This window comes from Phaenicophaeus curvirostris, chromosome 3 (genome assembly GCF_032191515.1).
Source record: "Phaenicophaeus curvirostris isolate KB17595 chromosome 3, BPBGC_Pcur_1.0, whole genome shotgun sequence".
Classification (NCBI taxonomy): Eukaryota; Metazoa; Chordata; class Aves; order Cuculiformes; family Cuculidae; genus Phaenicophaeus; species Phaenicophaeus curvirostris.
The window spans coordinates 74698693-74726679 of record NC_091394.1 but is presented as its reverse complement, the minus strand read 5'-3'; the positions used below and the strand labels follow the sequence as shown (position 1 = coordinate 74726679).

The following is a 27987-nucleotide window of genomic DNA, read 5'->3' as shown; positions in this document are numbered from 1 at the left end:
GCTGTAAATGTTGTATAAAAGTTTAAATGAGTTTAAAAAATAAAGTCTTGAAAGGTTTTTTTCACTTCTACACATATGACAGTAACTCTTTCAGCATTAGCCTAGAAGTAAAGTTTTGCCATTGCTTGCAGAAACTTCTTTTTCCTTCTCTGTGCAGCGAGCTGTAGGACTTCCTCGGGATTACTGGCATTCAGCTCTGTCTGGCCAATAGCTTTGATCTGCAAACAAAAGAGGAGACATTCCCAGCAAGGGTCACCCCTGCCAATCCCATTCAGTGCCACTGAACTAGGGCACTGCCAGCCCTAGTTCACAGGTGGGTTTTTCTGTAACACACTGTGCCACCCACCCCAGCACCAGCCTGGATCCATTAAGCGTTACATTACCCAACACCATTTAAATGGGAAGGGGCAATTCTTTCCAAAGATGGTTTCAGGGAGGGAAAGATACCAAGGGAATCTCCTTCCCCCCAGGGCTAACTTACTGCTATCTGCCGCTTGTCTGTCTCGCCTCGTTTGTGGTGCAGATCTGAGGGGGAGTCAAGAAAAGACACCTGGGTAAGAAATGGCCTTTTTCCAGCCTCCAAGGGCCAGCGTGAGGTTTCCGTAGGGGCAATTCCAGTGAAAGGATACATGTCAAATACTCCAAGATGGTGACATCCCAGATGTATTCATAATATGAATCCATGGCATCATGACTGGGAGAGAACACAGGTTAGAGCACCTAACACACGTTGTGTGTCCATATTTATACGCTTTGTTGTACCATTTACCTGTTCTGTTCCTGCAGGGCCTTAAACGCAGTTTTATAGTCTACTTCCCTTAGGAACTGGCACAAAATAGCTACCTGTAAGGGAAGACTCAGAGGTGACCAACAGCCTTGATTCCCCACAGCTGAAGTCTTCCACCCAAAGGCCTCAGTAATCCCACCCCATTTCTAGCCCCAACCAAGTGCTCCTTTCCCTAGGAAGGAAATTCTGAGCACCTGAACTTAGAGAGCATCTGCAACTTGTTTTGAAATACGACCAACAGGAGCTAAAGGGAAGGAAAAAGGTTTTTGACTCAAATCTGAAGGGACTGACCTGGCTTTCAGTTTTCCAAATACATTTCACAGCTCTAAAAGTCAGAGCCTAACATAAGCCTTGTTTCTTAGAGAATGAGCAACCCCACTGAGCACTACTGGCCACGTTCAGTCATCATGAAGAACAAGGCCAGGTTCCCAACACCACCCAACAGGTCCCTACACTCAAGTCTACAAAAAAAAAATATTATATATATAATCTAAGAGAAAAATGGGGCAAAGCCCCCACCCAAGATTATTTGTACCTTTTACAACATTTCCAAGTCTATATTTATTTACCCATTGATTTGGGTCCTTTTAGTGTCCTAGGAGCAATAAAAAAATCCATTTTATCACAGATTGCATTTACAAGGAAAGTTGGGTTCAGTTTTACTTTTTAGAAAGTTCTCCCTCTTCTTTTATCATCACAACATTTATAAATTAATGTTTCACCTAACACCATGCTTCACCTCTTACCTGGGTGTGACAGTTGAGTAAAGAACAACACTTGATCATTCTTTTTATCACCTGCAGAAGGGTTAAAAAACAAAACACCACTTTGGAAAATGAACAGCAATTTTTATTTTTAAATACAAGGGACCAGCTAACTGGCTACCTTCTTCTAAGCTCCCAGCGATTCCTGGGTTTTAACATATCCACAGATCAACTGAGCCCTCATCACTTCAGAAACTTCACACGCATCCAGTGTGCGCTGTGTTGCTGGCAAGAACCAGGCTGTGGCTTCAGAGCCAGCTTCGGAGGCTGAAGGGGAAACCCTGTCTCTCTCTGCAACTGCCTGAAAGGAGGTTGTAGTGAGGCGCGTGTTGGTGTCTTCACCCAAGTGACAGGAAGAAAGGGAATGACCTCAAACTGCACCAGGGCAGGTTCAGATTAGACATCAGGAAAAATTTCTTCACCAAAAGGGTTATCGGGCACTGGCAGAGGCTGCCCAGCAAGGTGGTTGAGTCACCATCCCTGGAGATGTTTAAAAGACGGGTAGATGAGGTGCTTAGAGATATGATTTAGTAGTGGACATATACGGTTGTGCTCCATGATCTCAAAGGTCTTTCCCAACCTAATGATTCTATTATTCACCTCTCTCGTGGCCTGGGTGGGAGTAGCACAGTGCACGGGCTCACAAGCAGAAGCTCTCACACCCAGGCAGACACACGCTTGGGAGCAGCAGTGCTGCTGTGCGGCAGTACTGAGGTCCCAACTGGCACTCCTGCACCATGGCACGAGGCACAGCTTAAAATAGGCTGTGAACATGAATGTATCCCAGACAATATCTGAAGCTTTCACTTGCGATATGAACAGGAACACGAAAGGAGCAGCATTTGGGCAGGGTACATAAATAACACCCTTCCCTGTGTCTAGACAGTCACGACAAGCAGCTACTTCCTATTGCCTATCAAAATGCAGTCTACAAGTAACACAGCGGTTTCCCAAAGAACAAGACAAATGCCTGGACAGAGGCTAAGGCGACCACAAGATTTCAGCGGAACATGCTCTGGCTGGGACTGAAAATTCCCACAACACGCAGTTATTCAGGGGTTCTCGCTCACAGGTCGCTTACCAGTGCTCAGGCACTTGTTACAGCAGCTTGCCAAGTACACAGCTACGAGCTGTTTCAGTGCCGTTCCTCGGGCACGCGCAGACAGAGGGTAAGTCACAATCCTACCCCTCTATGGACAACCTTGCACAGTGCTGCGAGGCAGCTCTGCTCGCTCTCAGAGTCTGGGAAGAATTACCAGTGTGGGCGTGAGAAGGGCCCACCGCTGTCTGGATCTCACTGCTGAGACCCACGCTCCCACCCCTCACACATGTTAGCTAGAGCAGATGTATTTCAGAAGCATTTAGGCAATATATTTATGCGCATCTGCACCACGGGTGGAAGCAAGCAGGCTCCATCCATGTGACACCAGTGGGAGCTGGGTGTTTCCAGTGGCCTCCAGCACAGCCAGCAAGGCAGCACAAGCGCTGCTGCACTGCCCTGAGCTGCTCTGCCCATCCCGCACTGCACAGCGTGGTGCAGCCCTGCAGGGGCGAGCCAGGGGGTCACCACACTGCATGGTGACCCACAGACCCTTGGCTTTTTCATCTGCTCACTACCATGCTGGGGTCCAACACTGCTGCTTTCCCAGCTGGTAGCTCTGCACACTCGGTCTCTATGAACTAGCAGAAAAGCTGTCTGTGCTTCAGCAAAGGAGAAGCTTCAGATTTTCTACAGCCTTCAAGCAACTAGCAAAGAAAAATGGATCTATGAATATTAATGTTCCTAAACGCATCAAAGATATAAAATCTTACAGGCTGCAAGAATATGTGTATGTTCAGCAGCTTTGTCTCTACAAAGAATTAGGATAACTGAATCCAAACAAATAGTTCTGTACATCTAAACCCATTTTAACTCACCTGGTCTGTGTACACGTCTGGTGGTACCATCTTATTGAAGAAGTCTGAACATACTGCCCCTGCCTGTAGATAATAGTGAAGGGCTGCTGAATACTGATTCGTTGCTGCAGTGGAGAAAAGCAAAATAAGGTCTTTAAAGTAAATAGCAGTTATTTCTAAGGCTCGGGATCAGGTGTTTATAGAATAACTCAGATACATATATCTCACAGCTGAATTCTACTGGGGAATCAACTTGCATATCGTTTAAAAAACACAGACACATGGGAGGGAGTAAAACAGCGATAGACAGAAAAATACACAATTAGGAAACCAGCGGTGCAGGCAAGGTTCTGCCTTTCGAGAATTACTTTTTGCTTTTCAGGTATCTGATCTTAAATCCATCAACCTTAGAGTGGAAAAGAAATTTGCCATCCCTGAGCCTAGCACGCAGGCCGTAGTGAAGGAGTTCAGTTGGTGAGAGTCAGAGGGCCAGCTGATGCCACCACATCTCATAGTTCAGCACTGGTTGTACTCCCAGTAAGTTTTTACTGAACTAATGTGAAGACAGCCTTCAGTGGCTCTGGGGTAAGACCAGTCTGCTTCACACAGTTTCTGAAATACAGACCTGACACGCTAGGAGTGCCCCAATCACTGCTCTTTCAGCTTCTGAGATTTCCTACATAAATATCCTCCTCCTGGGATGTTGTTCCACTTTGTACAAGCAGCAAACATGGCCAGTTTATAACCCTGAATCACTCCCATATCTGAGGTGACAGCCCTAAACACAGGATTAAGACCCTTCCTCTCATCCCAAGGGTTATCAAGCACCTTCTAGACAAATCTGTCTCCTTTGGAAGCAACAGGCTAGGATTTCTGCACTATGCCTTACTGCACACCACAGACATCCTTGCAGTCCAAAACTACAGATTTGGAAATGTGCACCTGATCTCCTGCAACAGCCCAAAGTACCAGCAAGCAGATGACAGAGGCACAGCAAATACCCTGTTTAGCGCCAGAAAAGAAAAATCTGGCTTAAATGCGAAATTTCACTGGTGTGGTCTCAACAGGTATTAAAGTGGAAGAAATGCCCAGCTACCTTTGAGGATGGTCATGGCCATGTCTGTCTCTAGCAAATACACCAAGTAATATCACGCTTGCCTGGCTGTCTTCTGAAAGCTCCCTCTTCAGCACCTACCTCTCTCCACTCTCTTTACACCCACTATAAAGGAGGCCCCAGAAACTGACCCTAGAGTGGGAAATAACAAAGCATAGTAACACATCAGCTGAGCAAGATTTCCCCAGGTAACTGCTGCCCTGGTACAGTCTGAGTGTGTGTCCTGGTGCCCTGAACTGGAAACGCTGTACGTCCTAAATCTGCTGGTTGCTCTCAGCTGAGGGGCAAGGATTAGTACCAAGAAAATGGTAGGTGAGGACAGAAGAACAGGAAAGAGCTTCACAACCAATATGCCAAGAGTTCACGTTTCTTTCAGATACTTCCCTATATATGACACAGATCCTCTCTACTTTGCTTGTCTTCTGCTCCAGTGAATCTCAGTTCCACATTAAAAACCAAGCACCATTCACACCTCTTTCCATTCACAGAGTCATAGAATGGTTTGAGTTGAAAGGGACCTTAAAGATCATCCAAGTTCCAACCCCCCTGCCATGGGCAGAAACACCTTCCCACTAGATCAGGCTGCTCAAGGCCTCATCCAACCTGGCCTTGAACACCTCCAGGGATGGGGCAGCCACAGCTTCCCTGGGCAACCTGTCCTAGTGCCTCACCACTCTCATGGTGAAGAATTTCCTCTTTATAGCCAGTTTAAACTTCCCCTCTTCTACTATAAAGCCACTCCCCCTAGTCCTATCACTGCATGGCCTTGTAAACAGTCCCTCCCCTGCTTTCTTGTAGCCCCTTCAGATACTGGAAGGTGGCTATAAGGTCTCCTCGTAGCCTCCTCTACTCCAGGCTGAAGAAGCCAAACTCCCTCAGCCTTTCCTCATACGGGAGGTGCTCCAGCCCTCTGACCACCTTTGTAGCCCTTCACTTAAAAGACTCAAATGTTAGGGGTCTGCGTAACGGTACCACTCAAGGATCTACTGAACCTGCTGAAAAAGTGAAGTCAATGACGACTCTTATAGTAAAGTTTCCTTTAACCTACAAGCAAGTACTCATTATCCATCAAAAGTTCGGTCTCTGTGGGCTTAGACAAACCTCCAAAATTCACCTACACTATTCATCTAAAGATTTTGAACACGTATCACTCAAGCTCCATTTCATTACAGGAAATACGAGGAGCGTTATGTCAGGCAAATCTCAGAAGCAAGGCACCCCTACATACATGCTAAATATAGACATCAGTTTCACTTACCAAAATAAATATCTGCCTGAATAATTAACCAGAAGTGGTTGTTTGCGTTGATAGTCAATGCATAGCTGACTAGCTCTTTGACTGTAATGGCCACAGCTTCAAAGTCCACTGACTGAAGACTAAAGGGAAAAAAAAGGAAGAAAAAATTCCTAAATGAGTTTTGGTTTTCCACACAGATTTACCATCTAATTTAAAGTCCAAGGCACCTTGCATGAAGCATCAAGCAGAAGTAATTACAGGAAAGACTTAGTGTTGAGCAAGACTACTGCTGAATTGTTTTGATCTGGTAAATCTGACAGAACAAACACACCCTTCACACACTTGGACGGAGACCTAGGATGCTCTGTGTCTGATACTTGAAAAGGGTTCTGTGTAGGAATTTATGTTCTCAGTTTCAAGAGGTTTGAAGACAACACCTGAAACTACTAGAGATATACCACACTATCTATATATATAATGGTCACAGCCAGCAACCTCTGGAAGCTTGTGGAACTAGCTTGGAAAGGAAGACTAGGAAAGGTTTGGGACATTCCTCGAGCAGCCTTTCCCAAAGCTCATGTGGAATTTCCATTTTTAAAAAGATTTCTCCTCAGCCTACAGGTAAGTTCTGATAAGAATGAAAACAACTTTCTGGAAGCTTGACAGATACACATTTAACTGTGTATGACTGTTCAATCAGAAGAATTAAAGACAGATTAACCACACTAAGCACATATATATGCACATATATATGCACTAAGCACATATATGTGCACACACGTATTCTCCATGTTTGCATCGAGAGAGGCAACTCGAGAGAGAATCTAGAACAGTGAGGTTCTAGAACAGTGAGGTTCTAGAACAGTGAGGTTCTAGAACAGTGAGGTTCTAGAACAGTGAGGTTCTAGAACAGTGAGGTTCTAGAACAGTGAGGTTCTAGAACAGTGAGGTTCTAGAACAGTGAGGTTCTAGAACAGTGAGCCTCTAAACATTATTGGAGAAATACAGTTCAACCCAACTAGAACAAAATCGATACACACCATGTGTCATTTGAATAATTGTCAAAATCCTAAACACACCTTAAAATTTTAAAAACACACCAGTTTGTATTAAGCCAGGCAACGCTGGCTCCTTCTCACACTATATAGCTCTATAGTTCACAGTAATACGGTTCACACAGCTATTCAGTTCAGTTACACACACCTCAGTAAAGCTCACGACCAAAACCCCCTCAGTTTCTTTTACTGGCATCTCCATCAGGATCATCAAATTAAGAACAAAAACCTCTACACAGAGCAGGAGAAGGTGATGCCCCCACATGGCAGAAATCACACTAAAACACAATAACTAATAAGTAACTGGAACCAATCCAATTACTTAAGCACATATTTTGAAAATTGTATTTTTAATTATTGTCTTACTTGGGGATGGATGAGGGCCAGATGGAAATGTGCTCTGCTGCAATATCATTCACAATGTCTTCCTAAGAGAAGAAAGATGGTAAGAAAAATTACAGAGAAACATTTCAAGAAAAAAAAAACCCAGGATGTTTATGATATATACTAACCCGAACATTGTGAAGCTTGACAAACAGGGACAATATAGTGGTCAAAACCAATGGTTCCTGTAAGAAAAAAAATAGTATTCCCATGAACTAACAGAACTTCACTTTCTCCCCTCAGCTCTAAAGCTACATAAGAAGTTCTGACATCACAATTTCCAATTAAAGCAGGTCAATACTTTAAGAATCCTGCAACACAGGAATACTGCGAGAATACTTTCCTATGGAAGTCTTTAATTACTTCAGATTTTCCTAATTAACTCCTTAGATACAAACTTTATTTAGGTTTTACACACCTTTGCTGTTTCTGTGGCTACTGCCTAGCCTTAAACTTCAGTGAGATTTAATGTAACTTTCCACGCATTTACAAACCCACAAGCTATAAAACAACTTCCTTTCCTCTTATTTCCGTGATTTAGTTACAATGCAAGTAGCAGCTTCCTTCTCCCTCCAAAAGGAATGCTTTGCTTTGCGATAACCAGAATAAAATTAACTTCATGATAGCTGTAATAAAATACACTTCTAATGTTAACAGATCTCCACTGTCAGAATTCAGGATCTTTTTTTTACAAGCCATTCCACATTGCTGTATGGCAGGTATAGCAGCAAAATGCAGAATTTCCTCAGCCCTATAAAAACCTGTATTCATTCAGAAAATCTGATAATTAACAGGAAAAGCTGGGAAAAAAATACGATACCCAAAGGAAGTTCTGATACACATTCTCAAGGCCACTACAACTTACCCGAAGCTTTTTGATGAAAGACAGCAATTCACTCCTACATTAGGGACACAAATACCCACATAAGTAATTGTCCACAGCAAAGAATACACGCAAACCTAACACACTGGAAACAAAAGTCAGTAAAGCAAACCCGCCAAAGTACTCCTTCACCTCTAAGATTACAAATGCAGGGTATATAAATGAAAACACTCAAGCAGGTCACTCACTTTTGATATAGTCACTGGCAAGTTTTATCTTTAAAATACCACTTAAATAAGTGGTATCTGGTATTCAAGCTATAAAAGGCAAGAAAAATCACTTTGTAGTAAGTCAGCCATTGTCTCTAAAAAGAAAAGCAATTGAACTGTTCTTTAATTCTCCAAAATGGAATTGCAACAAAGACTTACAGGTTTACAGAAGAGGATACACAGTGACCATTTATAACATACATCAATTTCCCTCTCATGCCACATCAGAAAGTGTCACCATAGGACAATACAGACAAGCACAGCCTGCTCAGGAAAGGTTTCACTTCCTTCCGTAAGAACAACAGGGTCATTGCCCTTCACTGTCTGAATCCAAGACATCAGAAAAGGTTCAGAATCCTGAAGTACACCTGTACCGCTTCCTTTTCCTTGCAGCATACACAACTGAAACCTACAGTGAGCACATAATCTCCTCTTCCATCCATCCCACAGCAGCAAAAACAGCTGACCTTTAGGTACACGTTAACCTCATTAGCTCAAGAATGGCAAAGAAACAGTCAATAGTTTGACAGGAACACCTTTTCCACTTTTTTAACATGGAAATCTGTTCAATATAACCATACATTACAGGATTCACTCTAATAAGCTACTTCAATTAGGCTTGGACTTAAGAATAGGCTGAAAACACTTCCTGAGTGGACAAACTAGAAGGCCCTGAATAAGTCAAACAGCTAAGGCTGACAGAATTTAGGTAACTGACAGTGAAATTACTCTAGTCAACAATACTGCCTTCCTTTCCTTCTCCTCTGTGGCTCACCTAGACCTAGAATTTAATTTCTAGATCAAGTAACATCTTGCTTTAGATTCAGAAACCTAAAGCTAAGCACAGACATCTATGCTGTGAGCTAGGTGTTCAGTACGGTTAACGGCTTTTATAATTGATACAGTCAATGGAATCAGCAGTGCATATCTATTCAATGTAGAACAGACACTATCCCATCAGCTAAACTGCCCTCTAGATGCCACAGACTTTACTGGAAGATCTACACTGATTGTAACTGGCACTCAGGTATACGTGCTTTGGTGTCTGCATGTTGACCTGAATCTCTCACAATCCTTTCCTCTGTGAAACAGAAAGTCACCACACCACCAGCAATACCCAACACCCCCAATACGCAGACTACTGACTTGGTAGAGAACTTTAGCCATTGTCTCCACTCTGATAATGAAATCCACGCAATTCTTGAAGGGAACATGGGGTCAGATATACAATTCAAACAATCTTCAAAAATAATGTAAGAAAAACACACCTGTACATAATTCCCAGCGTAGACTCCCTGTGTTTTATCAAACTCACTCTGCCATCGTTCCCCCGTTTGTGCTGGTTGGATACACTGCAGATTTGTACAACAACCTCCCAAAGATCTTTAGCTGTCCGCCTACTCTCTTTGGGACCTGGAAGTTCCTTGCAGGTAGCGGCCAGTAATTGTCCCAGCTATGCAACACAAGAGAAAAAATATAGTAACTACAGTTTCTCCAAGCATTGACTACAGCAAAGGAATTATTGGTATTTAAAATAGTAAAGCAAGTGATTTTAAGATACAAACAACACTGAAATGTGACTAAACTCTGTAGCAGAGGACACCAATGAGGAACCTGGAAGCCAGAAATCAAACAGAGGATTTTTCCCTTCATTAGCTCCCTTAGGGTATATTTCATTACTACAGTCTCCAGCAAACAAGCTTTGCACTCTACTTAAATATACTGCATAAAACCTAAACCCCATAAAATAGAGTTTTAAAGACTGGCTCCCTAGAACTCCCTTAGCTTTCATATAATAATTAATCTGAGCTGAACCTGGCACCCTCCACTATACAGAAAAAGCTGAAATCAGAGAACATCATAGGTAAGCAGAGCTGGCAAAAAATTGATCTGTCCTGTAATGTGATCTTCATTCAGCCCCACTGCCTGACTTTGGAGTAGGAATATTGCTGTAAAACCATTTAGAAAGCAAAGTTTAAAAAAAGGCAGTGCTTGAATTTCTCTAGAAATTCAACATTGGTGTTGGGCTCAAAAATTGAACCATTACAGTGTATTTTGAAAACAAGTGTCTTAGGAACAGGAAAGCAACCAGACAAAGCCCGAGATCTGCATAGCTCTCATCTCTCTTATGTGAATCTGGGCCAAGTTCCAGCTGAGAGAAGAGTCCATTATGGAAGCGCTATGGGTTTCAACCAGCTTATGGATGATAACCACACATGCTCAGTACTTAGACTGCCAGCTGAGATTGGTTCCACATGAGCTAAGATGCAATTTGTGTCCCTGTTCTTGCAGCGCAGCCTTCACATCTTTTGTCAACCTTCAAACACACGTATTGCCCTAATGCCTTCTATACTCTACTTCATTCACTCTAGCCACAAAACATGCAGAAGGGTACGTGCTTTTAAAAGTAAAAACAACATAGTTGATTACACACTGACAGGGCTTGAAGATCGAGACCTCATTACCTTCACATAAGGATTGGTTTGAACCAGAGGTAATGGAACTTGCATGGTCAAATACTCATTCTCACGCCAGTTTAACAGGAAGGCAACACATTCTTCAGCTATAACTTGTCGAAGAGGAATATCTGGAAGAAAAGGGGTTCTTTCCTTAAATAATTTTTTTGAGGTTTTTTTGAGAAAACTCAGCATTATATGAAAGTAAGAATAAAACCCATTCCTTCTAATTAGCTATTTCTCTTCCTTATCTTCTACCATAGAATCATAGAATAGTTTGGGTTGGAAGGGACCTTAAAGATCATCCAGTTTTAACCCCCCTGCCATAGGCAAGGGCACCTCCCCCTAGATCAGGCTGCCCAAGTAAAACAAAATGCTCAGCCCTACAAGAGACTTCACATCTGAAAACTAGGAGCTACAACAGCTTCCACCAATCTAAACAGTATCGAATTACTCCCTCAGTGTAAAACCATGTACGGTATTTTATTAAATAACAAAACTTTACAGGTAAAAATACAGACATGTTTACCCTGTTCAGGTCCTTTAAGTTGTGCTAAACAAACTGTGTTTACCAATATGTAGGCATGATGATGTCACTGTTCCCTTTTCCAGCTTCTAAGAACTGACCAAACTTCTAGAGAGTCACTAAAACTAGTGTCAAGCTTCATTGTCGTTTTTCCAGTTATACACCTAAATGGTAGGTCTACAACACAAAGATGCGTTTTTTTATATCTCTCTCAAGCTTTATGCTTTACTACATCCCAAGGAAGACAGTAATGTACTTACCAGGTACTCTCATTTCCAAATATCCTCGGACTCTGCTTATAAGATCAGAAGGAGGACGTTCTCCAGAAGCACCAGCTCCAGCTTCATGAGTGTAAATGTCCAAAAGTAGCATTTCATTCAGCATGACTTGACGGAGTTTTGGAGAAAACTCTGTCACAAGCTCCAAGCAAGCAGCAAAAAGCTGTTTTGCATGAACAAAATCCTGTAATAAAGAGGATGTGCATCAATGGTTCCCAATATATTTACATAAAGCAAAAGATTAAAGGTTAAAGCACTGTTTAGCTCTATCCTTGCTGAACAAGCCTTGCTATCCATTGTTAGCACTGCTTAAGCACCTCACTATTACTATTTACATTTGAGTCCTTTGTACTTGTTATTAAGCTTAAAAGTTCCAGCAATTCCAGATTTTTCAAACAGAACAAAAAGTTAGAGCAAAAACATATCAGAAGTAACTACTGGCATATTCAGTGCAGTTTGGTTTTACCTTGTAGCTTAGCAAACTACAGTATTGTCAATGACAAGTCAAATAAAACAGCATTCCAATAAATTCCTTATGTAAAGCAACTAGCCAAAAGAAGAAAACTTCATACCAGCAAGTCAAATCACTGCTGGCTTTAGATACAATGTGATTTAGTACACCAGAATCAAAACTTTGAATGAAATTATCTCCAGACCCAATTCGCTAGAAAGCCATCACCCTTGCTTTACTGATGGAACTTCGAGACAGAAATATTTAACCATTGTATGACACACAGCTTGTTACTAAATCTCCCTCAGCTCCCAATTTTTCAATTCTTTTACTCAAAAAGGGTTTTCCACATCTTCAGTTCTGTTAAAACTCAATTGTCCAAACTAACTTGCCAGGAGCTTCAGATGGTTTGCTCACCTCAATTGCACAGCAGTGTAATCCCTTCGCCATAAGGATGTAGACCAAATCCCTAGTCAGATTGTCTTTGATTCCTAAAATAACACTGCCGTAAACATTTGGAACTTCCCACTGGCAGAGAGATACATAGGACATTTGCACAGAAACAGGTTTTAGAATTCACATCAGTGCTTAAAACATTAAAATCAAAACTCAAACATTGAATATGATTGACATGTAAGTGCTAACTTTCATTTTTGCATGTAATCAAAAGTAGTGTACTGCTTATATGTAAGCACAATAAAAGTGTCACTACCTACTTTGTTCATACTTGAAACATACAATAATTGAGAGGGGGGAAAAAGCAAAAAAGACAAGAAATCCTTACAAGCTATTTCGGTGTTGCTAAGTATTTCCTGCTCTCAGCTTTTAATGACAGGAATTTAAACTAAAATAATATTGCTAACTAATCAGAACACTTAAAACCAAAGCTACAGAAATTTCTTTTCTCTCAAGGAAAGCTTATGATACAGCCAGTACCAACTTTTCGTAGAGAAGGAGATTTTAGGCATGCATCATCATTCTTGTTAAATCATCATTATGCAGGGAGTGAGGGGAATAAACCACACTGAAGACACAGGACAGAATTTTTATTGTTCATTGCAGCATGATACTTAACCAGCCCTCGAGAGCATAATTAATGAAGACATGAAACAACTTACCTTATTTGAAACTGTCCAGAATTGGCGTTCTGAAGTCATACCATGCAACTCAATTAAGATCTGGCGAATCCTCCAAGGATCTACCGACAATATGAGCTGATGCTCAAGCTGGCCAATATTGACACTGGCAGAGGCTGGAAGAAAAGCAATCAGGTCGCCAGTGCACTCCTTACATTTCTTTAGTATGTAAGATTTTAAACATATCACAGTAGGAACAGCAGATATATCAATCCCTTTGTAGGCCCCGTACATCTCTTTGTGCCCTTCTACAAACACTTCTGGTAGCCTCTCCCAGCTTCCCTGACTGAACGGGCTGCTTGCAATGCTCCTCTTCCTCACACCAGCAGCCCAGTATTCCCTTTTCCTTACTACAGTAAGGCAACAGGTTCAAGACCTGCACAAAAAGTGGCCCTATGCCTCCTTAGTGGAAATATGCATTTTCACAACAAGCTTAAGTCAACGGAAGACTGTATTAGAGCTGAAAAAGTAAGTTCTTTCCAGCTCCAACCGCCATCTGGCACCTCTTATGTTAGCTTCGACTTGTGCAGCTGCACAGCCAAACAACTATATCTGGGAAATGAACTGACTGAAGAGGTCTGGGTTTCACTTTGGTAGGTTTAAAACTTCATCCAGATGGTATGCCTGGTCCAGCTCACCACAAGCATTAGTACTGGTGTAAGTCCAGACACAGGGTGCCCTATCTGGGAATAGCTGCTACAGCCAGATTTGGTTCAACCCAACTGCTCCTCCTCTCTTTCACTTGGCCAGCTAGGGCACGCTCATTTGAGCACATCTGTAATACTCAGTTGAGATACAAACAAAATACAAGCAAATAGCAGAGAGCTCCTACAACAAGCAGTACATTTGCCAACTAAAAATGGAAAGTATTCTTTCCAAAAACATTCTGTCTGAACCTTTTCTGAGAACAGACTTGCACATGGTAACCTCAAGCATGGAAACAGGTAACTGCGTACGTATAAGTTAACAGAAATGCTGTGCAAATTACCTGGGATATCATAAAAAGAAGTCACGGGTTTTGTGCACAAGTTGATTCGAGGAGATCTCTTACGCATTTGATCAATGAGCAGCTTCCGTTCATCGTCTTTCAGCAGTTTTATGAACAGCTCATGAGATGAAATCATGAAGACAAGCTGAAGATCTTCCAAACCCAAACACAAGTTTCTAAAGAAACATAAAAGTTAATACATGAGCAGGAAGAAGCTGCATATTTTTTCAGTTTTAAGTTCTCAAAACATTTGTTGTGCTGTACAACATTGGTTAGGAAGTGTATATTCATGTTCTCTTAATATGGGTACATACTTGAGAAATGCTGCCATTTTTCTCTTCAGCATTTCAGAAGCATTTTCCAAGTCTATTGATCTTGAACAAACCTAGGAAAGAAAGCAGTAAATAATTAAGTAGCCCCTTAGAGCGCTTAAAATATTTAGTTACAGACAGCTTACTGTCTAGTTTTCTGCCTCACAATTAGTATCAGGCAGCAAACCTCTCTCTCAAGGGAGGCAACAAAGTTATCTGATAAACACTGTAGCCACCATAGATGGGTCACAGTTTCTTTCCACCTAAACACAAGACCTGCTGTTTCAAACAACTGATCTTCCCTCAAGACACAATTTATATTCCTGCGATACTTAGATGTGCTAACACCCAGTGACACAGTATCAGACTCGCAAAATTATTAAGCACATAAAGCCCTTTTACACGAGTTTAAAAAAGAACCAACATTTCTAACTTCAAAAGCATGATTCACTAGGACTAACAGTTTTTTACCAAAAAAAAGCAGTAGCTGAAAGAGCAATAGTGTAATTTAATTGCCAGCTTGCAAGAAAAACATATTCCTCAAAAAAAAAAGTGGGAGACCCAGTACAAACAGTTGATAAAACCTCTTTTACTTGCTGTAAAGTATTAAGTATTGTCAGTCAATTTTTGACACATGCTTGAAGAGATAAGCAAAAGACAATGCTTAAATTAAGAAAAGAAAATAGGAAAATAACAGCAAAGCAACAAAAGAAATAAGTTTAGTTTGGGCAATAACAGTTTCCTAAAAAAGCTTCACTGAGGGCAACAGTTTAAGTCTCACACATACAGTAACTCTCAATCATTTCATGACAATGCTAACTTTTACAATAAGACCATTAAGGGAAAGTGGCATCTTCAACAGATACTAGAAAAAAGTATCTCTCTTTGAGTGGTTGAGTTTGAGGGGTTACCTTATAAAGTATTCTCTCTGCTTCAGAAATGTGAGAGTTACTTGCAACAATAACATGGTTATACAGGGAAAGATAACCTCACTAAATACCATTTCCCCTTCTAATTTCAGATTATTTCTTACCTCAAGAAGAAAGTCTATCTTCTCTTTGTTGGGTTTCAGGAACAGTTGGCAAAACTGAATATCAATTGTTAGACCCTGTAATACATCACACACCGTGTTGCACACACAGACTTTGAAACAAACTTCATCCAGAGCATCATTCCTGTATGAACACAAAAGCAAGGACTGGAACACCAACTAGAGCAGTATGACTGAAACATAGGCGCATCGCTTCTTGGCAAGCATGCCCTGAGCATGGCCAACAGCCAGAAGACTGCAGGATTATTTATGCATCTCAGAATACAAGATTACTGGGCAAAAATAAAATAAAAACAAATAATCGGAATCTATCGCTTCCTTCTCTTAACTCTTCTCAGTATACCTTAACTAGACTGCAAAATCATACTAATTCTTCTGCCCTGGGATAGTTCAGCAGTGCACAAGGCTCCCAGCCACAGGCAAGTACACTGCCAGTGTTCCCAATGAAGTTCATGTCTCCTACAATATTACTGCTTAGTATGGTTCGCCTGATTGGCTTCAACTTCAAGTTTCAGAACACCTCTAAAGAGGCATTAACTTTTAATCAATATATAAACACATACATATATGTACATACATATACACAGACACATAAGCAGATGTGTATGTATATACACACAATCAATTATGACTTTTACCACTCTACTGATTTATTTATGCAAGTGTTAATAGTCACTGACTTTTTCCCCTACGTTGCTACAGTGAGATACATTACAACACAGCTCCTTAGCTGGATGATGTAGTTTAGACTATTGCTAACAGAAATAAGGGCTGAAGTTTCCTGGACGTAAATATTGTTATTTTTTGTAGACCTTCCATGAAAAATGCTTTTCACCATAACTGAACAGAGCATTATTTAATGTCTCACCCTTGCTGAGCTTTTTGGAAGAGCTCTCTCAGCACCGATTGCCTGAACTGAACAGGTAAACTGAGGGTTAGATTATCTTCAAGGAATATCTTCACCAAGTCCTATAATAAAAATGCAGCTGGAATAGTCAATAGGTAACGCATCAGACACAGATAAAATGATTTTTTTATGTGGTAAAAACAATCAGCCTAAACAGAAATAGTTTGCACCCACAAATAATAAAAAAATCATTAAACAAACCAGAAAAGGACCAAACAAAAAAGTTCTCTGATGCCAAAGAAAACACCCAAACTTGTGCAAGCAACATTTCCTGAAACCCAAAGAATTAGATTCTACCTGAAATTCCTACTAGCTGATGTATGGAATTTATTTACTTCGTATGGAATCCAAGGTATTTTAATCTAATCTGTATCAGATTATGTTATATGCCTAAATACCTGTGTTCTGTAGCGGTATGTTTAACGGTTAACTGTAAAATTTATTGAAATTCCTATCAGTTCAGATGGAGTCATCCACATAGAATGATAAAGAAACGCTCAGATATATGTGGGCTTATTTTAGCACCCTACCTGATAGTTGCCAGATTTCATACAGCTATGGATTTGACTATAAGGAGTTGCCTGTTGAGATGCATCGTCAGAGGTAAGAACTCCACAAGCCTGGCAGTACCCAGCTAGCCGTTCTTCATCGATGGTGAAATGGAGCGATGACGAACCATTCTGAAAAGTAAAATTTAATCCAATCTTAGGAGCCAAAATATTATGAAACATAAGCTTGTTTCAGAAACTGAGACTATTTCCCCAAGTAACAGCAAAAAAACCAAAAGAATGTGTGCACACACTTCTTTAATAGCAAACTTTTATACGTGCTCTTTACAGCTTAATCATGCTTTGTTTAAATAAAACCCCAAGTTTTGCAGTTTTGAGAACATAAATATGATGTAAAATAAAGGACATTAAAATATCAGTTTTAAAAGGCCAAGGCATAAACAATCTGACTTCCAAGCAAAGGAAAGAATAGGAAATGCTGTATGGTTACTTTCCTCAAAAACACATCACCACAATCAAAGTACCACAATGGTCACAGAATGTATTGCTCAGTCAAGTTAATATTAGACCTGGAAATGCGATATTTGCATTTCCTTCATCAAGACAATTTGTGTAAGAAAATATTCATTACCAAAACGTAGAATAAAGTAGCAATACATTACAGCCAATTAATATAATTTCAAATAAGGCACGATGTGAAAAAAAACTGAAAATTGCTACCAAACTCCCAAGAAGTTTCTTTAAAGACCATGTGAACCATTAACAGGTATTACATTAATTTAGACAAGTGTTTCAGAAAAGCTGAACGTAAATGCTAATAAAACACTCATTACCTTTGCAATCAACTCCTTTGTCTTGAAAAACTTTTCTTTAGCATTTTCATGAACAGCTGCATTTGTAGATCCTTGTTGAAAATAGATGGCACCCAAATCATAGCAAACCTGCAAATGGCACTGATATCAATCACATAATCTTGGAAATGTATATAACATTTAAAATCAAGATTAAGTATTTCAGCTCAAATCTTAGACATACTTCAAACCATTCCTAATATTATCTAATGTACCAATATACACAACATTTTTCCCCATCTACTTCAGTTGTTTCCTCTTTAACTGCGATCTCAGTCTGAGTAATTCTGCACAAACATTAAATTACAGTATGATTTTCACACAAGTGCTAAGAACAATGCAATAAGCTGCCCTCACTACACATAATGGTTTACTCCACAGAGAAGTGGGGGGGAAGGGATGATGTATACAGCATTGAAAAAAAAGCTCCAATAATGTAAAAATGAAGTCGATATCTCATTGTATTAAAAAAGTACACAGGAAATGTTAATAGAGAAAATCTGCAATTTATCATCTAAAAAATATTACTTAACACTTTGTCTAAAGAAAGAGATATAAACTGAAAGCTTTGATACAGAATGCAATCTACCTGGCACTGTATCTCCTCTGCACTGATTTTCAGTCCAGCTGTGGAACTCTCTGTTTCTCCATTAACCATACCAGGCTCCATGGCTAATAAATCCAGAGTTCTTATTGTGTGGACATAAAGATCTTTATTTAATTTAAGTGCTCCTTCCAAGACCAGGATGGAATCAGCAGCCTGCTCTTTCAACTGTAATAGTTCAAATACAGTTAAAAGAAATTAACCTCTTTGTTTTGAGTTTAGCTCTGGGTATACATTAACACTAGAAACGTAACAGTACAGTAAAAGGATAATAAAAAAAATGTCCTTACACACCTGTCTTGCTACGGAGAAACTGCTCCTGTATTTTTTGTACAAACGAGAAATTTGTGACTTCAGTTTCAGGTACTTGGAAAAACCACATCAAACCCTTACTTCTAATTGAAACAAAACATTTCTCTTTGTTTCGCCTACATCTTTTTGTCTATTTTTTGAGTATTAAGTTATGCAACAGTGAGACTGTAAATTAAGTTATTTTTTTCACAGCTGAAACAAAACCAATTTCTAAGTGAACAGCAAGATTTTTTTAAAGAATTTTGAAATCTTAAAATAGCAAAACATTCATGCTTATGTATTTGAAAAAACATAAGTAAAAATTGTAAAAAACATGTCATAAAAAGTTCTTTAACTGATTGCAAGTAGTAGAAGAGTAGGAAAATGAGATAGGCTACTTCTGAAAGCAGAGGGTTTATTCCTCCTCCTTGCTTCTCTCAAAGGGAAACACTTCAGGCACAAGCAGCATTCTGTGGAAAGCTATGTACAGGAAACATTCAGCTATTAAAATGTTTTTTAAAAAGGCTTTAAGTGCCAAATTTTGCTGCCATAGGATTTTGCAGCTCAAGCATGGCATGGTCTTTATTACAGATTTTCAACTGATTTTGTATAGGCTTTCTCCATTCCTATGGCTCCAAGGATGGGCTGATCAAAGAACACTTCAGTCACACAAATTCTGTTCTATGTGCAGTGCAGAGACAACACGGTCTAAAATGGATGCGGTAGAACTTGTAGCAAATACTAAAATCGGTAAATATAATATAAATGTACTAAATTCAACAAAACTGATACGACTGTTTATTTCCTGTCTGATCATATTTACATGTAACTTCAAGCAAAAATAGGAGGGGGGGAAAGTCTTACCACTTTCAAAATATTTTCAGTCAGTTCCTTTTCTTGCTGCATCTGATTCATCCTGGAAAATATAAATAACAGGTTAAGATCTCAATTATAAAGCAAATCTGCATGTGATTCTACTTCATGTTCTAGACCACAACATTTCATTCACAGTAAGTTTTGCTTAATTACATTCTGAATATCATTATATTCTTATCTAAATTCTTATCTATGTAAATCTGAAATACAGAATTATATAACAAAAATATTTTGGGTGAGAATGTGGTTCAATAAAATGGAAGTTACAAACTTCTCATTGCTTTTTTCTTTAAAAATCAGATTGTTAACATTAGCAAAACTATCATGAAGAAATCAGCACCCACAGCCTCAAGTGTTCTGAAGCTTCACTATTTAAATCTCCTCAGGCATGTGTCAGGGGCAGAAGTGTGTTCATGTGTTTCTATAAAAATTAAAATATTTAATTATTTCCTCACATAGAATTATTTTAATCAGGACCAGACTCCGATACATACAGGACAATACAAGATCTACAGTAAAATGAGGAGGAGTATTTTTGATCAACGTACCTCACAGACCCTCTCAAACAAGTATGGCCTAATACTAGAGCATGAAATTAACACAAAACACAATAACAATACCACTGAGACACTCCCAACCTTATCAGAGAAATTTGTAACATAAAAATCAATTCCAAGAACAGGTTGTAACTAAAGCCATGCAACTTCTGGAATGCAAAATGAATACTGACTTTACAAATCACAACTTGCTGCCTCACAAAGCAAATGAAAATACTTCAGTATTTCTCAAGTTATCTCACACAATGTGGCAAATTGCTGTAATAAAACAACTGTATTAAGCAAGCTCCTGTAAGTTAAAATAGGATGCAAGAAATGAACCCTGTTCAAACTAAAGAATAAGCATTCTGCCTAGACAAACTGCCACCTCCCTTTGTCCCATGTTTTTTTCATGCCTCTACAAAGTCACAGAGGTAACGTGAGTGGAACGACAGACAAGTACATATCTATCTATCTATATATATATATATATCTATCTCAAACGTGCCTGACAGGAAAATAAGAACATACTCGAAACTAATGCAAGTTTTCCATGCTACAACTAGCCATCTTAAGCAACTGTATGTTACTAATGTGATTTAATGCACTTTGAAACTAAATTTCTGATTACAAAATACACACACAAAAATCTGAATTATAATTGTAACTTACACATTTAACTGAGGTGGACCCGGTTTTGCTTGCTTTACAGGAAAACTACTTTGAACAATGGTCCTTATGGCCCTACATGGGGGGAGAAATTTCACAAAGAATGGTATTAGCCCCAGAAAAGTAATAAGCAGATTACATATCTCTTAAAAACATCAATTTATCATTTCAGATAAATTAGACCATTATAATACATCCTCTACTCAAGAGCACACCTAGTATTTAAGAAATACTCTTATGTCCATATGAAAAGCTAAAAGACAGCGAGATTTTTATCTTTATAAGGTGACAGTTAAAACCACTACCTTGATTTTTTTTTCAGGGAACAAAGCAACTGCAGAACAGCTTTTAAGACTCAGCTCCTCACTACAACCTATAGATCCCAAAGTTATTACTTTGAGATTCTTTCTCCCGCTATGTACAAGTATATAGAGAGAACAAAACATTGGTTGTTCTATCACAATTTTAAGATTATTGCCTTAGTGTAGTTTACCATCTGTTGTACAGAAGTATTGCCATTGCAGTAGTTGGTGGTAAGCTGGACAGGTCTACATCCACGTGTTTAGTTCCTGGGGGAACTTTGCTGATACACAGAAGTTCATTCAGCAGCATGTTCAGCACAGGGACAGACAAGCTATTAAAAAAAAAACAAAGAGAATCAGATACATCATATAGTAAATCTGTTTCTGGAATGTTTAAATAACAAACAGTACTATTGTTATTACTTAACACCCCATACTAGTAAAGGTAGCGTGTTTATCTAGCACAAGGAAGAAGTGCTCTGTATTGGACGGCACTTAAGATCAGGTGTTAAAGCAGTCACCAGTACTAGCAGAATAAGTTAAGCCCAAGTGAAAGATCATCCTGACAGCTGAACTACTACTATGTATCACTGCTTTAGTCCACACAGACACATCCCAAGAATAATCCAGTCACCTATCACAGCAGGTCCCAAACAATCAGGAATTCTTTTCAAACTAATCTCGGATCATACTTCCAAAATGGCATTTCCTTTGCAATGGAATTTCACTCATGCAAAGGGAACGTTTCTCTCTGTTCTCATGGCATATCTCCCTTTCTGCAGCATCCAGCAGCAAACAGTGAAATTAAGACTAGGAACTGGAAGAGAGCACTGTAGAGCATTGTAAACTGTATTATGCAAAATACACACTAGCTTGTGCAGAACCTTCCTGAATAAAATGAGAAGGCATGCAAGCTGTACTGCAACACTACAAGCTTTTGAGGAATAACTTAACACAACTGAAACAGTACTACTAATTTAGACATTGTTTGAAATTAGAAGTGATCAGCTACTACCAAAAAGTAGCTTTGATCTTGTGAAGAATTTTCACATTCTTTGCAACCAGCACTGAAAACAACCAGTGAAACTACACTTTTAGCAAGCAAAGGCAGAATTCATGTTTAACAAATTTTAGATCTTGAGTTATCACATTCCAGACCTCTTATCAAACTGTCATTTTAAAATAACAATGTCGGTTTTACTATGCAAGATGAAGGAATCTTGTTTTCATTGGCAAAGTAAAACATCATTTAACAGTTTATAATGGCAGAAGTTTTAGAAAAAAACTGGGCTCAAGCTGTTATTCCTTTTTAACTACCATGACTTAAAATTTGGGGACAATCAGTTTAAAAATAAAAGCACGTTTCATAATTAAGAACAATCTTACGCTTCAAGAGCTAACAGAACAAGAACTCCAACTACTATTACATACAGAGATGCTAAATTGGTAGTTGAAATGACTTCAGATTGGTTCTCAAAACAAGCACCAGAAATGGACAACACAATCCTATCAAATCCCAGAATCAGCCCAACAGGGTCGTACAGTAGGGCTGATTCTTGAATCACGATCATAACGGTACTTTAAGAAGTAAAGGTACTAATTGACAGAAAATACACCATGAATAAACATCAGTATACATTCCTCCCACAAGAAAGGAAGCGGTCAAAAGAAATAACAAAATCCTCTTGTACACATAGATACACATCTGGTTTCAAAACTAATGTATACACATAAAAAATCTACTGTATACCAGATACTTTTGTCCAATATTTTCACAACTAACCACAATAAATGTTCCCCTTAACTCTCTGAAGACATGCAGTACCTCACAAAAGTACACTGTCATGCAGTAATCCCACCTCAGATGCTTCATGAGGCAGACAAATATGACATAGTTTAACAGGTGACAAAAAATATTACTGGGGGAGAAAAAAAGCAAGAGAAAATCATAGGTAAAAATCAAAAACATGTCATTCCAAGCCCTTTTACTGCTCATTATAGCACATTACAAAAAAAAAAAAAAAAAAACCACAAACCCCAAAATATTATAAAGCAAAAGAGAAATACACATAAAAGCATACAGGAAGAAACAAGCCCTACCAGTAATTTGAAGGAAAATAGTTTTTCCAAAATCCTTCCAAAATTAAAAGAATTCTATATAGCATCATAAAGAATATATAATTTTCAGATCAGCTCAAGATAAATAGGAAAATAACACATGGTTTACTTCTTTTCTTTTTAAAGAAACTAATACACTGAGAGGCAACGTTGACTTTCTTCTTCCAAGTTGTCTGCAAGCCAAATGTTTTGTTTAGTATCTTCATCAGTAATCCGGATGAGGGAATCAGAGGTGCCCTCAGTAATTCTGCAGATGACACCAAGAGGGGCAGAAAGGCTCTGCAAAGTGCACACGCTGGATCGATGGGCTGAGGTCAATTGTATGAGATTCAAAAAGGTCAAGCGCTGGGTCCAACACCTGAGACACAAAAATCCTGTGCAGTCCTACAGGCTCGGGGAAGAGTGGCTGGAAAGCTGCTTGGCAGAGAAGGACCCAGGGGTGTTGATTGAGAGCCAGCTAAATAGGAGCCAGCAGTGTGCCCACGTGGCCAAGAAGGCCAATGGCATCTTGGCTTGTATCAAAAGTGGGGTGGCCAGCAGGAATAGCGAATTGATCGTACCCCTGTACTTAGCACTGGTAATGCCACACCTCGAATATTGTGTTCAGTTTTGGACCTCTCACTACAAGAAAGACATTGAGGTGACGCATTGTATGCAAAGAAGAGCAACAAAGCTGGAGAAGGGTCTGGAGCACAAGCGTTACAAGAAACATCTGAGGGAACAGGTGTATTTTAGTCTGGAGAAAAGGAGGCTGAGGGGTGACTTTATTGGTCTCCACAACTACCTGAGAGAAGGTTGTAACATGGCAGGTGTTGGGTGTCTTCTCCCAGGTAACAAATGATAGGACAAGAAGAAATGGCCTCAAAAATGCATTAGAGGAGGTTTGGACTGCATATTAGGAAGAACATCATCATCAAAAAAGTTACCAAGCATTGGAACAGTCTGCCCAGGGAAGTGGTTGAGTCACCACTCCACAGATATTTAAAAGCCGTGTAGATGTGGTGCTGACGGACAGGGTTCAGTGGTTGACTTGGTAGCACTAGGTCAATACTTGGACTCAATGATCTTATAGGTCTTTTCCAACCTAAATGATTCCATGCAAGTTAAAACTGGGGCAAGTATTTCCTCCCTAAGATTTTACACTGCTAAGGTGCAGTTCCCCAATACGTTCAACTGTTCTGCCTAATCAGGCCATTCAGCAACCGAATTTACTCAGGTTAAAAAAAATTCAAAGGAAAAATGCAAAGGTGGAGCTTGTCTGTTTACAACCACAGTCCGTTCAGTGATCTAGTTCACAGATCTATGGAGTGCTTTACATCAACAAAGCTGGAGCAAGACCTCCAACTTCAGGCACATCAGAATAGGACAACTTAAGCTAGTTTTGCCTCTGTAGAAAATGTAATCTAAAAATTATCTTCATACAGTTTAGATATGCTCATCTGAATGGCTAAGATCCACTATTTTTCCTCTCTGAATGATGAACACCATTGATTTCCTCGCAGTCATTGCCTTTACCAAAATCCTTTTCTAGCTCACAGAATAAATCAAACTCAGTTGCCACAACCAAAACTCATCTTAATGTAAGATACTGTTAGAAACAGGAGCAAGACAGATTTCAGTTTGTTAGAATAAAGATTTTGAGGCACTTCAATTTAGCAATTTCAGTGTGAAGATACATAGACTATACCTTTTCTCTAGTACATCCAAATCCCACTTCAGATGGGCAGCAACTTTAAGAGCAAGAAGTTTTAAAATGCGGTTTCTTTTGTTATCAGGTGGTGGCTGAACTTGGTTCTGTTCATTCACTGATGGTTTTGAAGCTTGTTCCAAGAACTGGACAATCAGCTGTACAGGTGGTGGATCTGCAAAAAAACAGTCATTCTTCAAATTCTTCATAAGTCCAGAAATTAATTTCTTGTTGCAGCTACAAATAGGGAGCTTATCTCCTTGTCAGTCACACAGTTGGCATTGTCACCTGATGGATTCTAATACCAAAAGGTATCTTGCTTATGCTGACTCAAACCAGACTACTAACATATATTTGTTTAATCTTCACTTTTACTTGACTAACGTAACCAAAGTCTCATACTTTTATTCATCTTCACTGCTTTGAATTATTTATATTTCAGTATTTACACCTACAGAAAATAAACGTTGCCTATGGAAATCACAAGTAAGCTGTTGTAAAAGTATAAGCCTACCTACAATTCTCCTCTGTATCTTAAGATGTATTTACTGCTGTTACCTCTGATTACATTTATAAGATATTTTTAGACTAATTAGAGAAAAAAAACTTATAATAAGACAGTCTCCTCGGTACCTTGAGCTATTTTGACAAATCAAAGCCAAATCATAGCTGTTACATTCTCACTGAACTTCACAAAAAATAAAACTTAAGATATGATTTTTAATTAAAAACCAGCAGTTTAAGATCTAAGCACAAAGACACAGCCCAACAACATTTAAATTTCCTTTTTATAAAGGCAGTACTGTCTCAAGTTTCCCTGTTTCCTCCGCCTGCTTGTAGAATTCAAGCACTGAAAAAGACATTGCCCACTTATGATCACCAAAAGATCAGCTATTTTTAAATATGGTCACTTTCTTAAAACGATATTAGACTAGGTTTCTGTTTACTCCAGGTCTAAGCAGACAAAACAACTTCGGCACTGAACCTTCAGGACCCCAGTTCTCGATGTGAGCAAGGCTTAATGGGAGGAAACCAGCTGCAAATTCTAATTACTTTTACAAACAGCACTTCACGTGGTAAAAATAACAGCTCTACAAACAAAATGCACATATGTGAAAGGAAAAGCGGTCTCCCTTGCACGAAAGATGGAGAAATTATTAAATAGGAAAGCCAATGTAAGAGAAGAACGCGTCCCTGTTTGCATAAACTAACGCTGCTGAGAGCGGCTGCAGACTCACTGCGCCTCCTCTCCAGCCCCGCAGGCACCACACCCCCCCGGGGAGGCGGCGGCCGCGGGGGACGCACCGGGCTGGGGCTTCTGCAGGTGCTGCTCCAGCAGCGACTCCTCCAGCAGGAACTCGAACCAGGACGTCTGCGGCGGCGTGCAGGGCCGGCTGGAGGTGGCGGCCTCGCGGTCCGCCGCTTCCGCGCTCATGGCTGCGGCCGAGCCCCGAGGGCGGCCCCGCCGGGAAGCGGAGGCGGCGAGAACAAGATGGCCGCCGGCCCCGCCCCCTCGCGCATGCGGTGGCCGCGCGCACCCCGCCCCTCGGCGCGGAGCCCCAATCAGAGTTGGCTCCGTCACTGAGGCCACGCCCACCGCGCAGCGAGGAGGCACGGCCACACCTTAGGCCCCGCCCCCGGCTCCGGGCTCCAATCGGGGGCGGTCCTGTGGGATAGGCCACGCCCGTCACACCGTGGGGGCGTGGTCACGTCTGCGGCCCCGCCCCCAGGCCCTGAGCGCCAATTGGGGAGTGGCCCGTGCTTAGGCCCCGCCCACCACACGAAGGGGCGACTAGTCCCAGCTGAAGGGGCGTGGCCCACGTGGCCCACGCCCCCTTTCCCTGGTGACCAATCAAGAACAGTTATGCGACGGGGCCCAGCCCACCCCGGCGAGGGGGCGGCTTCCAGTGCCCCCGCCCCTCGGCCGCAGCCCCTGGTTAATCAATGAACCTGGGAATCGTTTGGCTCGAAACAGATCTTTAAGGTCATTAATTGAACTATAAACCCAGCACTGCCAAGTTCACCACTAAACCACGTCGCTAAAGCCTCCCTAGCCTTACCTCTCCCTCGCCTTACCTCTCTTATATCTAGTCCAAATCTACCCCTCTCCACTTTATACCTATTGCCCCTAGTCCTACCACTACAGTCCCTCCCCACATTTCCTGTAGCTCCTTCAGGCACTAGAAGGTCACTGTAGGGTCTCCTTGGAGCCTTCTCTTCTCCAGGCTGAAGAACCCCAACTCTCTCAGCCTGCCCCCACAGCAGAGGTGCTCCAGCCCTCTGTTCATCTTTGTAGCCCTCCTCTGGACCTGTTCCAAGAGCTCCATATCCTCCTTATGTTGAGGATTCCAGAACCGGACACAATACTCCAGATGAGGTCTCACTAGAAAGGAATAGAGGGGTCAGAATCACCTCCCTCCACCTTCTGGCCATGCTTCTTTTGATGCAGCCCAGGATACAGTTGGCTTTCTGGGCTGCGAATGCACATTGCCGACTCACGTCAAGCTTGTCATCAACCAGCCCACTCAACTCCTTCTCTGCAGGGCAGCTCTCAATCACATCATTCCCCATCCTGTATTGAAATTGGGATGACTAGCAGGAGTTTGAGAAAATGTTTTAAGAGGTCAAGGCTCGGAACAGCCACCTTACTTAAGTTTTGGGGCTCAGCAGTTTTCATTTGCAGCAAATAGGCAATATCCCTGGATGGAAGAAGTTGTGTAGTTTTTACAAGACCATACATGTCCAGAAAGGAGGGGGAAAGTAAATTAAGCAAGATGTGGTGATATGTTAATATAGCTACAATATTTTTTATGACTTTGTATGAATAACCAATGCTGAGCCATGTGAGACTTTGGCATGAAGGAGTGGCTTACACTGACTCTTTGCTCTAAATCTCTTTAATAAATATTGCTGGGTTTGTGCCATTTATAGAAGTAGTTTTATGGAAATAATGTTTTATTTAGTTCACACAGTGATTTTGTTCAATCAATTTTCAGTGTAAATTGTACTTTTTCTAATAGTGTCAAAATCTTCCTCCTAGGTACAAAACTAATTTGCATTCTTTTATGTCAAGTAAAATAAAATGATGAAGAGTGATGAAAGACTCAATTT

The 27987-nt window shown here is 40.4% G+C and overlaps 1 protein-coding gene across 1 annotated transcript; it reads right to left on the bottom strand.

Moving 5' to 3' along the window:
- Window positions 1-4: 4 nt before the first annotated feature.
- On the bottom strand, window positions 5-26359 carry INTS8 (integrator complex subunit 8). Its single transcript, XM_069854387.1, has 27 exons — window positions 26182-26359; window positions 24877-25051; window positions 21263-21403; window positions 20773-20844; window positions 19553-19604; window positions 18383-18565; window positions 17776-17883; window positions 16964-17113; window positions 16395-16495; window positions 15509-15650; window positions 14479-14549; window positions 14165-14340; window positions 13159-13292; window positions 12458-12568; window positions 11572-11773; window positions 10795-10916; window positions 9598-9782; window positions 8103-8136; window positions 7366-7422; window positions 7220-7281; window positions 5820-5938; window positions 3469-3572; window positions 1534-1584; window positions 770-843; window positions 630-694; window positions 482-525; window positions 5-218 (listed from the first exon to the last, which is right to left on the bottom strand). Exons 1-27 carry the CDS (start codon window positions 26309-26311, stop codon window positions 102-104), a joined length of 2982 nt encoding a protein of 993 aa, XP_069710488.1. The 5' UTR covers window positions 26312-26359; the 3' UTR covers window positions 5-101.
- Window positions 26360-27987: the final 1628 nt, after the last annotated feature.

What these genes read in the sequence shown, in the direction of transcription:
- INTS8 (XM_069854387.1), bottom strand. Translation starts at nt 26,311, where the DNA reads ATGAGCGCGGAAGCGGCGGACCGCGAGGCCGCCACCTCCAGCCGGCCC. An exon ending in AAAATGGCAGCATTTCTCAA is followed by an intron (nt 14,341 to 14,478) that starts GTATGTACCCAT and finishes ATGTTTCTTTAG; the next exon opens with AAACTTGTGTTTGGGTTTGG. An exon ending in TTCTTTTTATGATATCCCAG is followed by an intron (nt 13,293 to 14,164) that starts GTAATTTGCACA and finishes CTTTTCTTCCAG; the next exon opens with CCTCTGCCAGTGTCAATATT.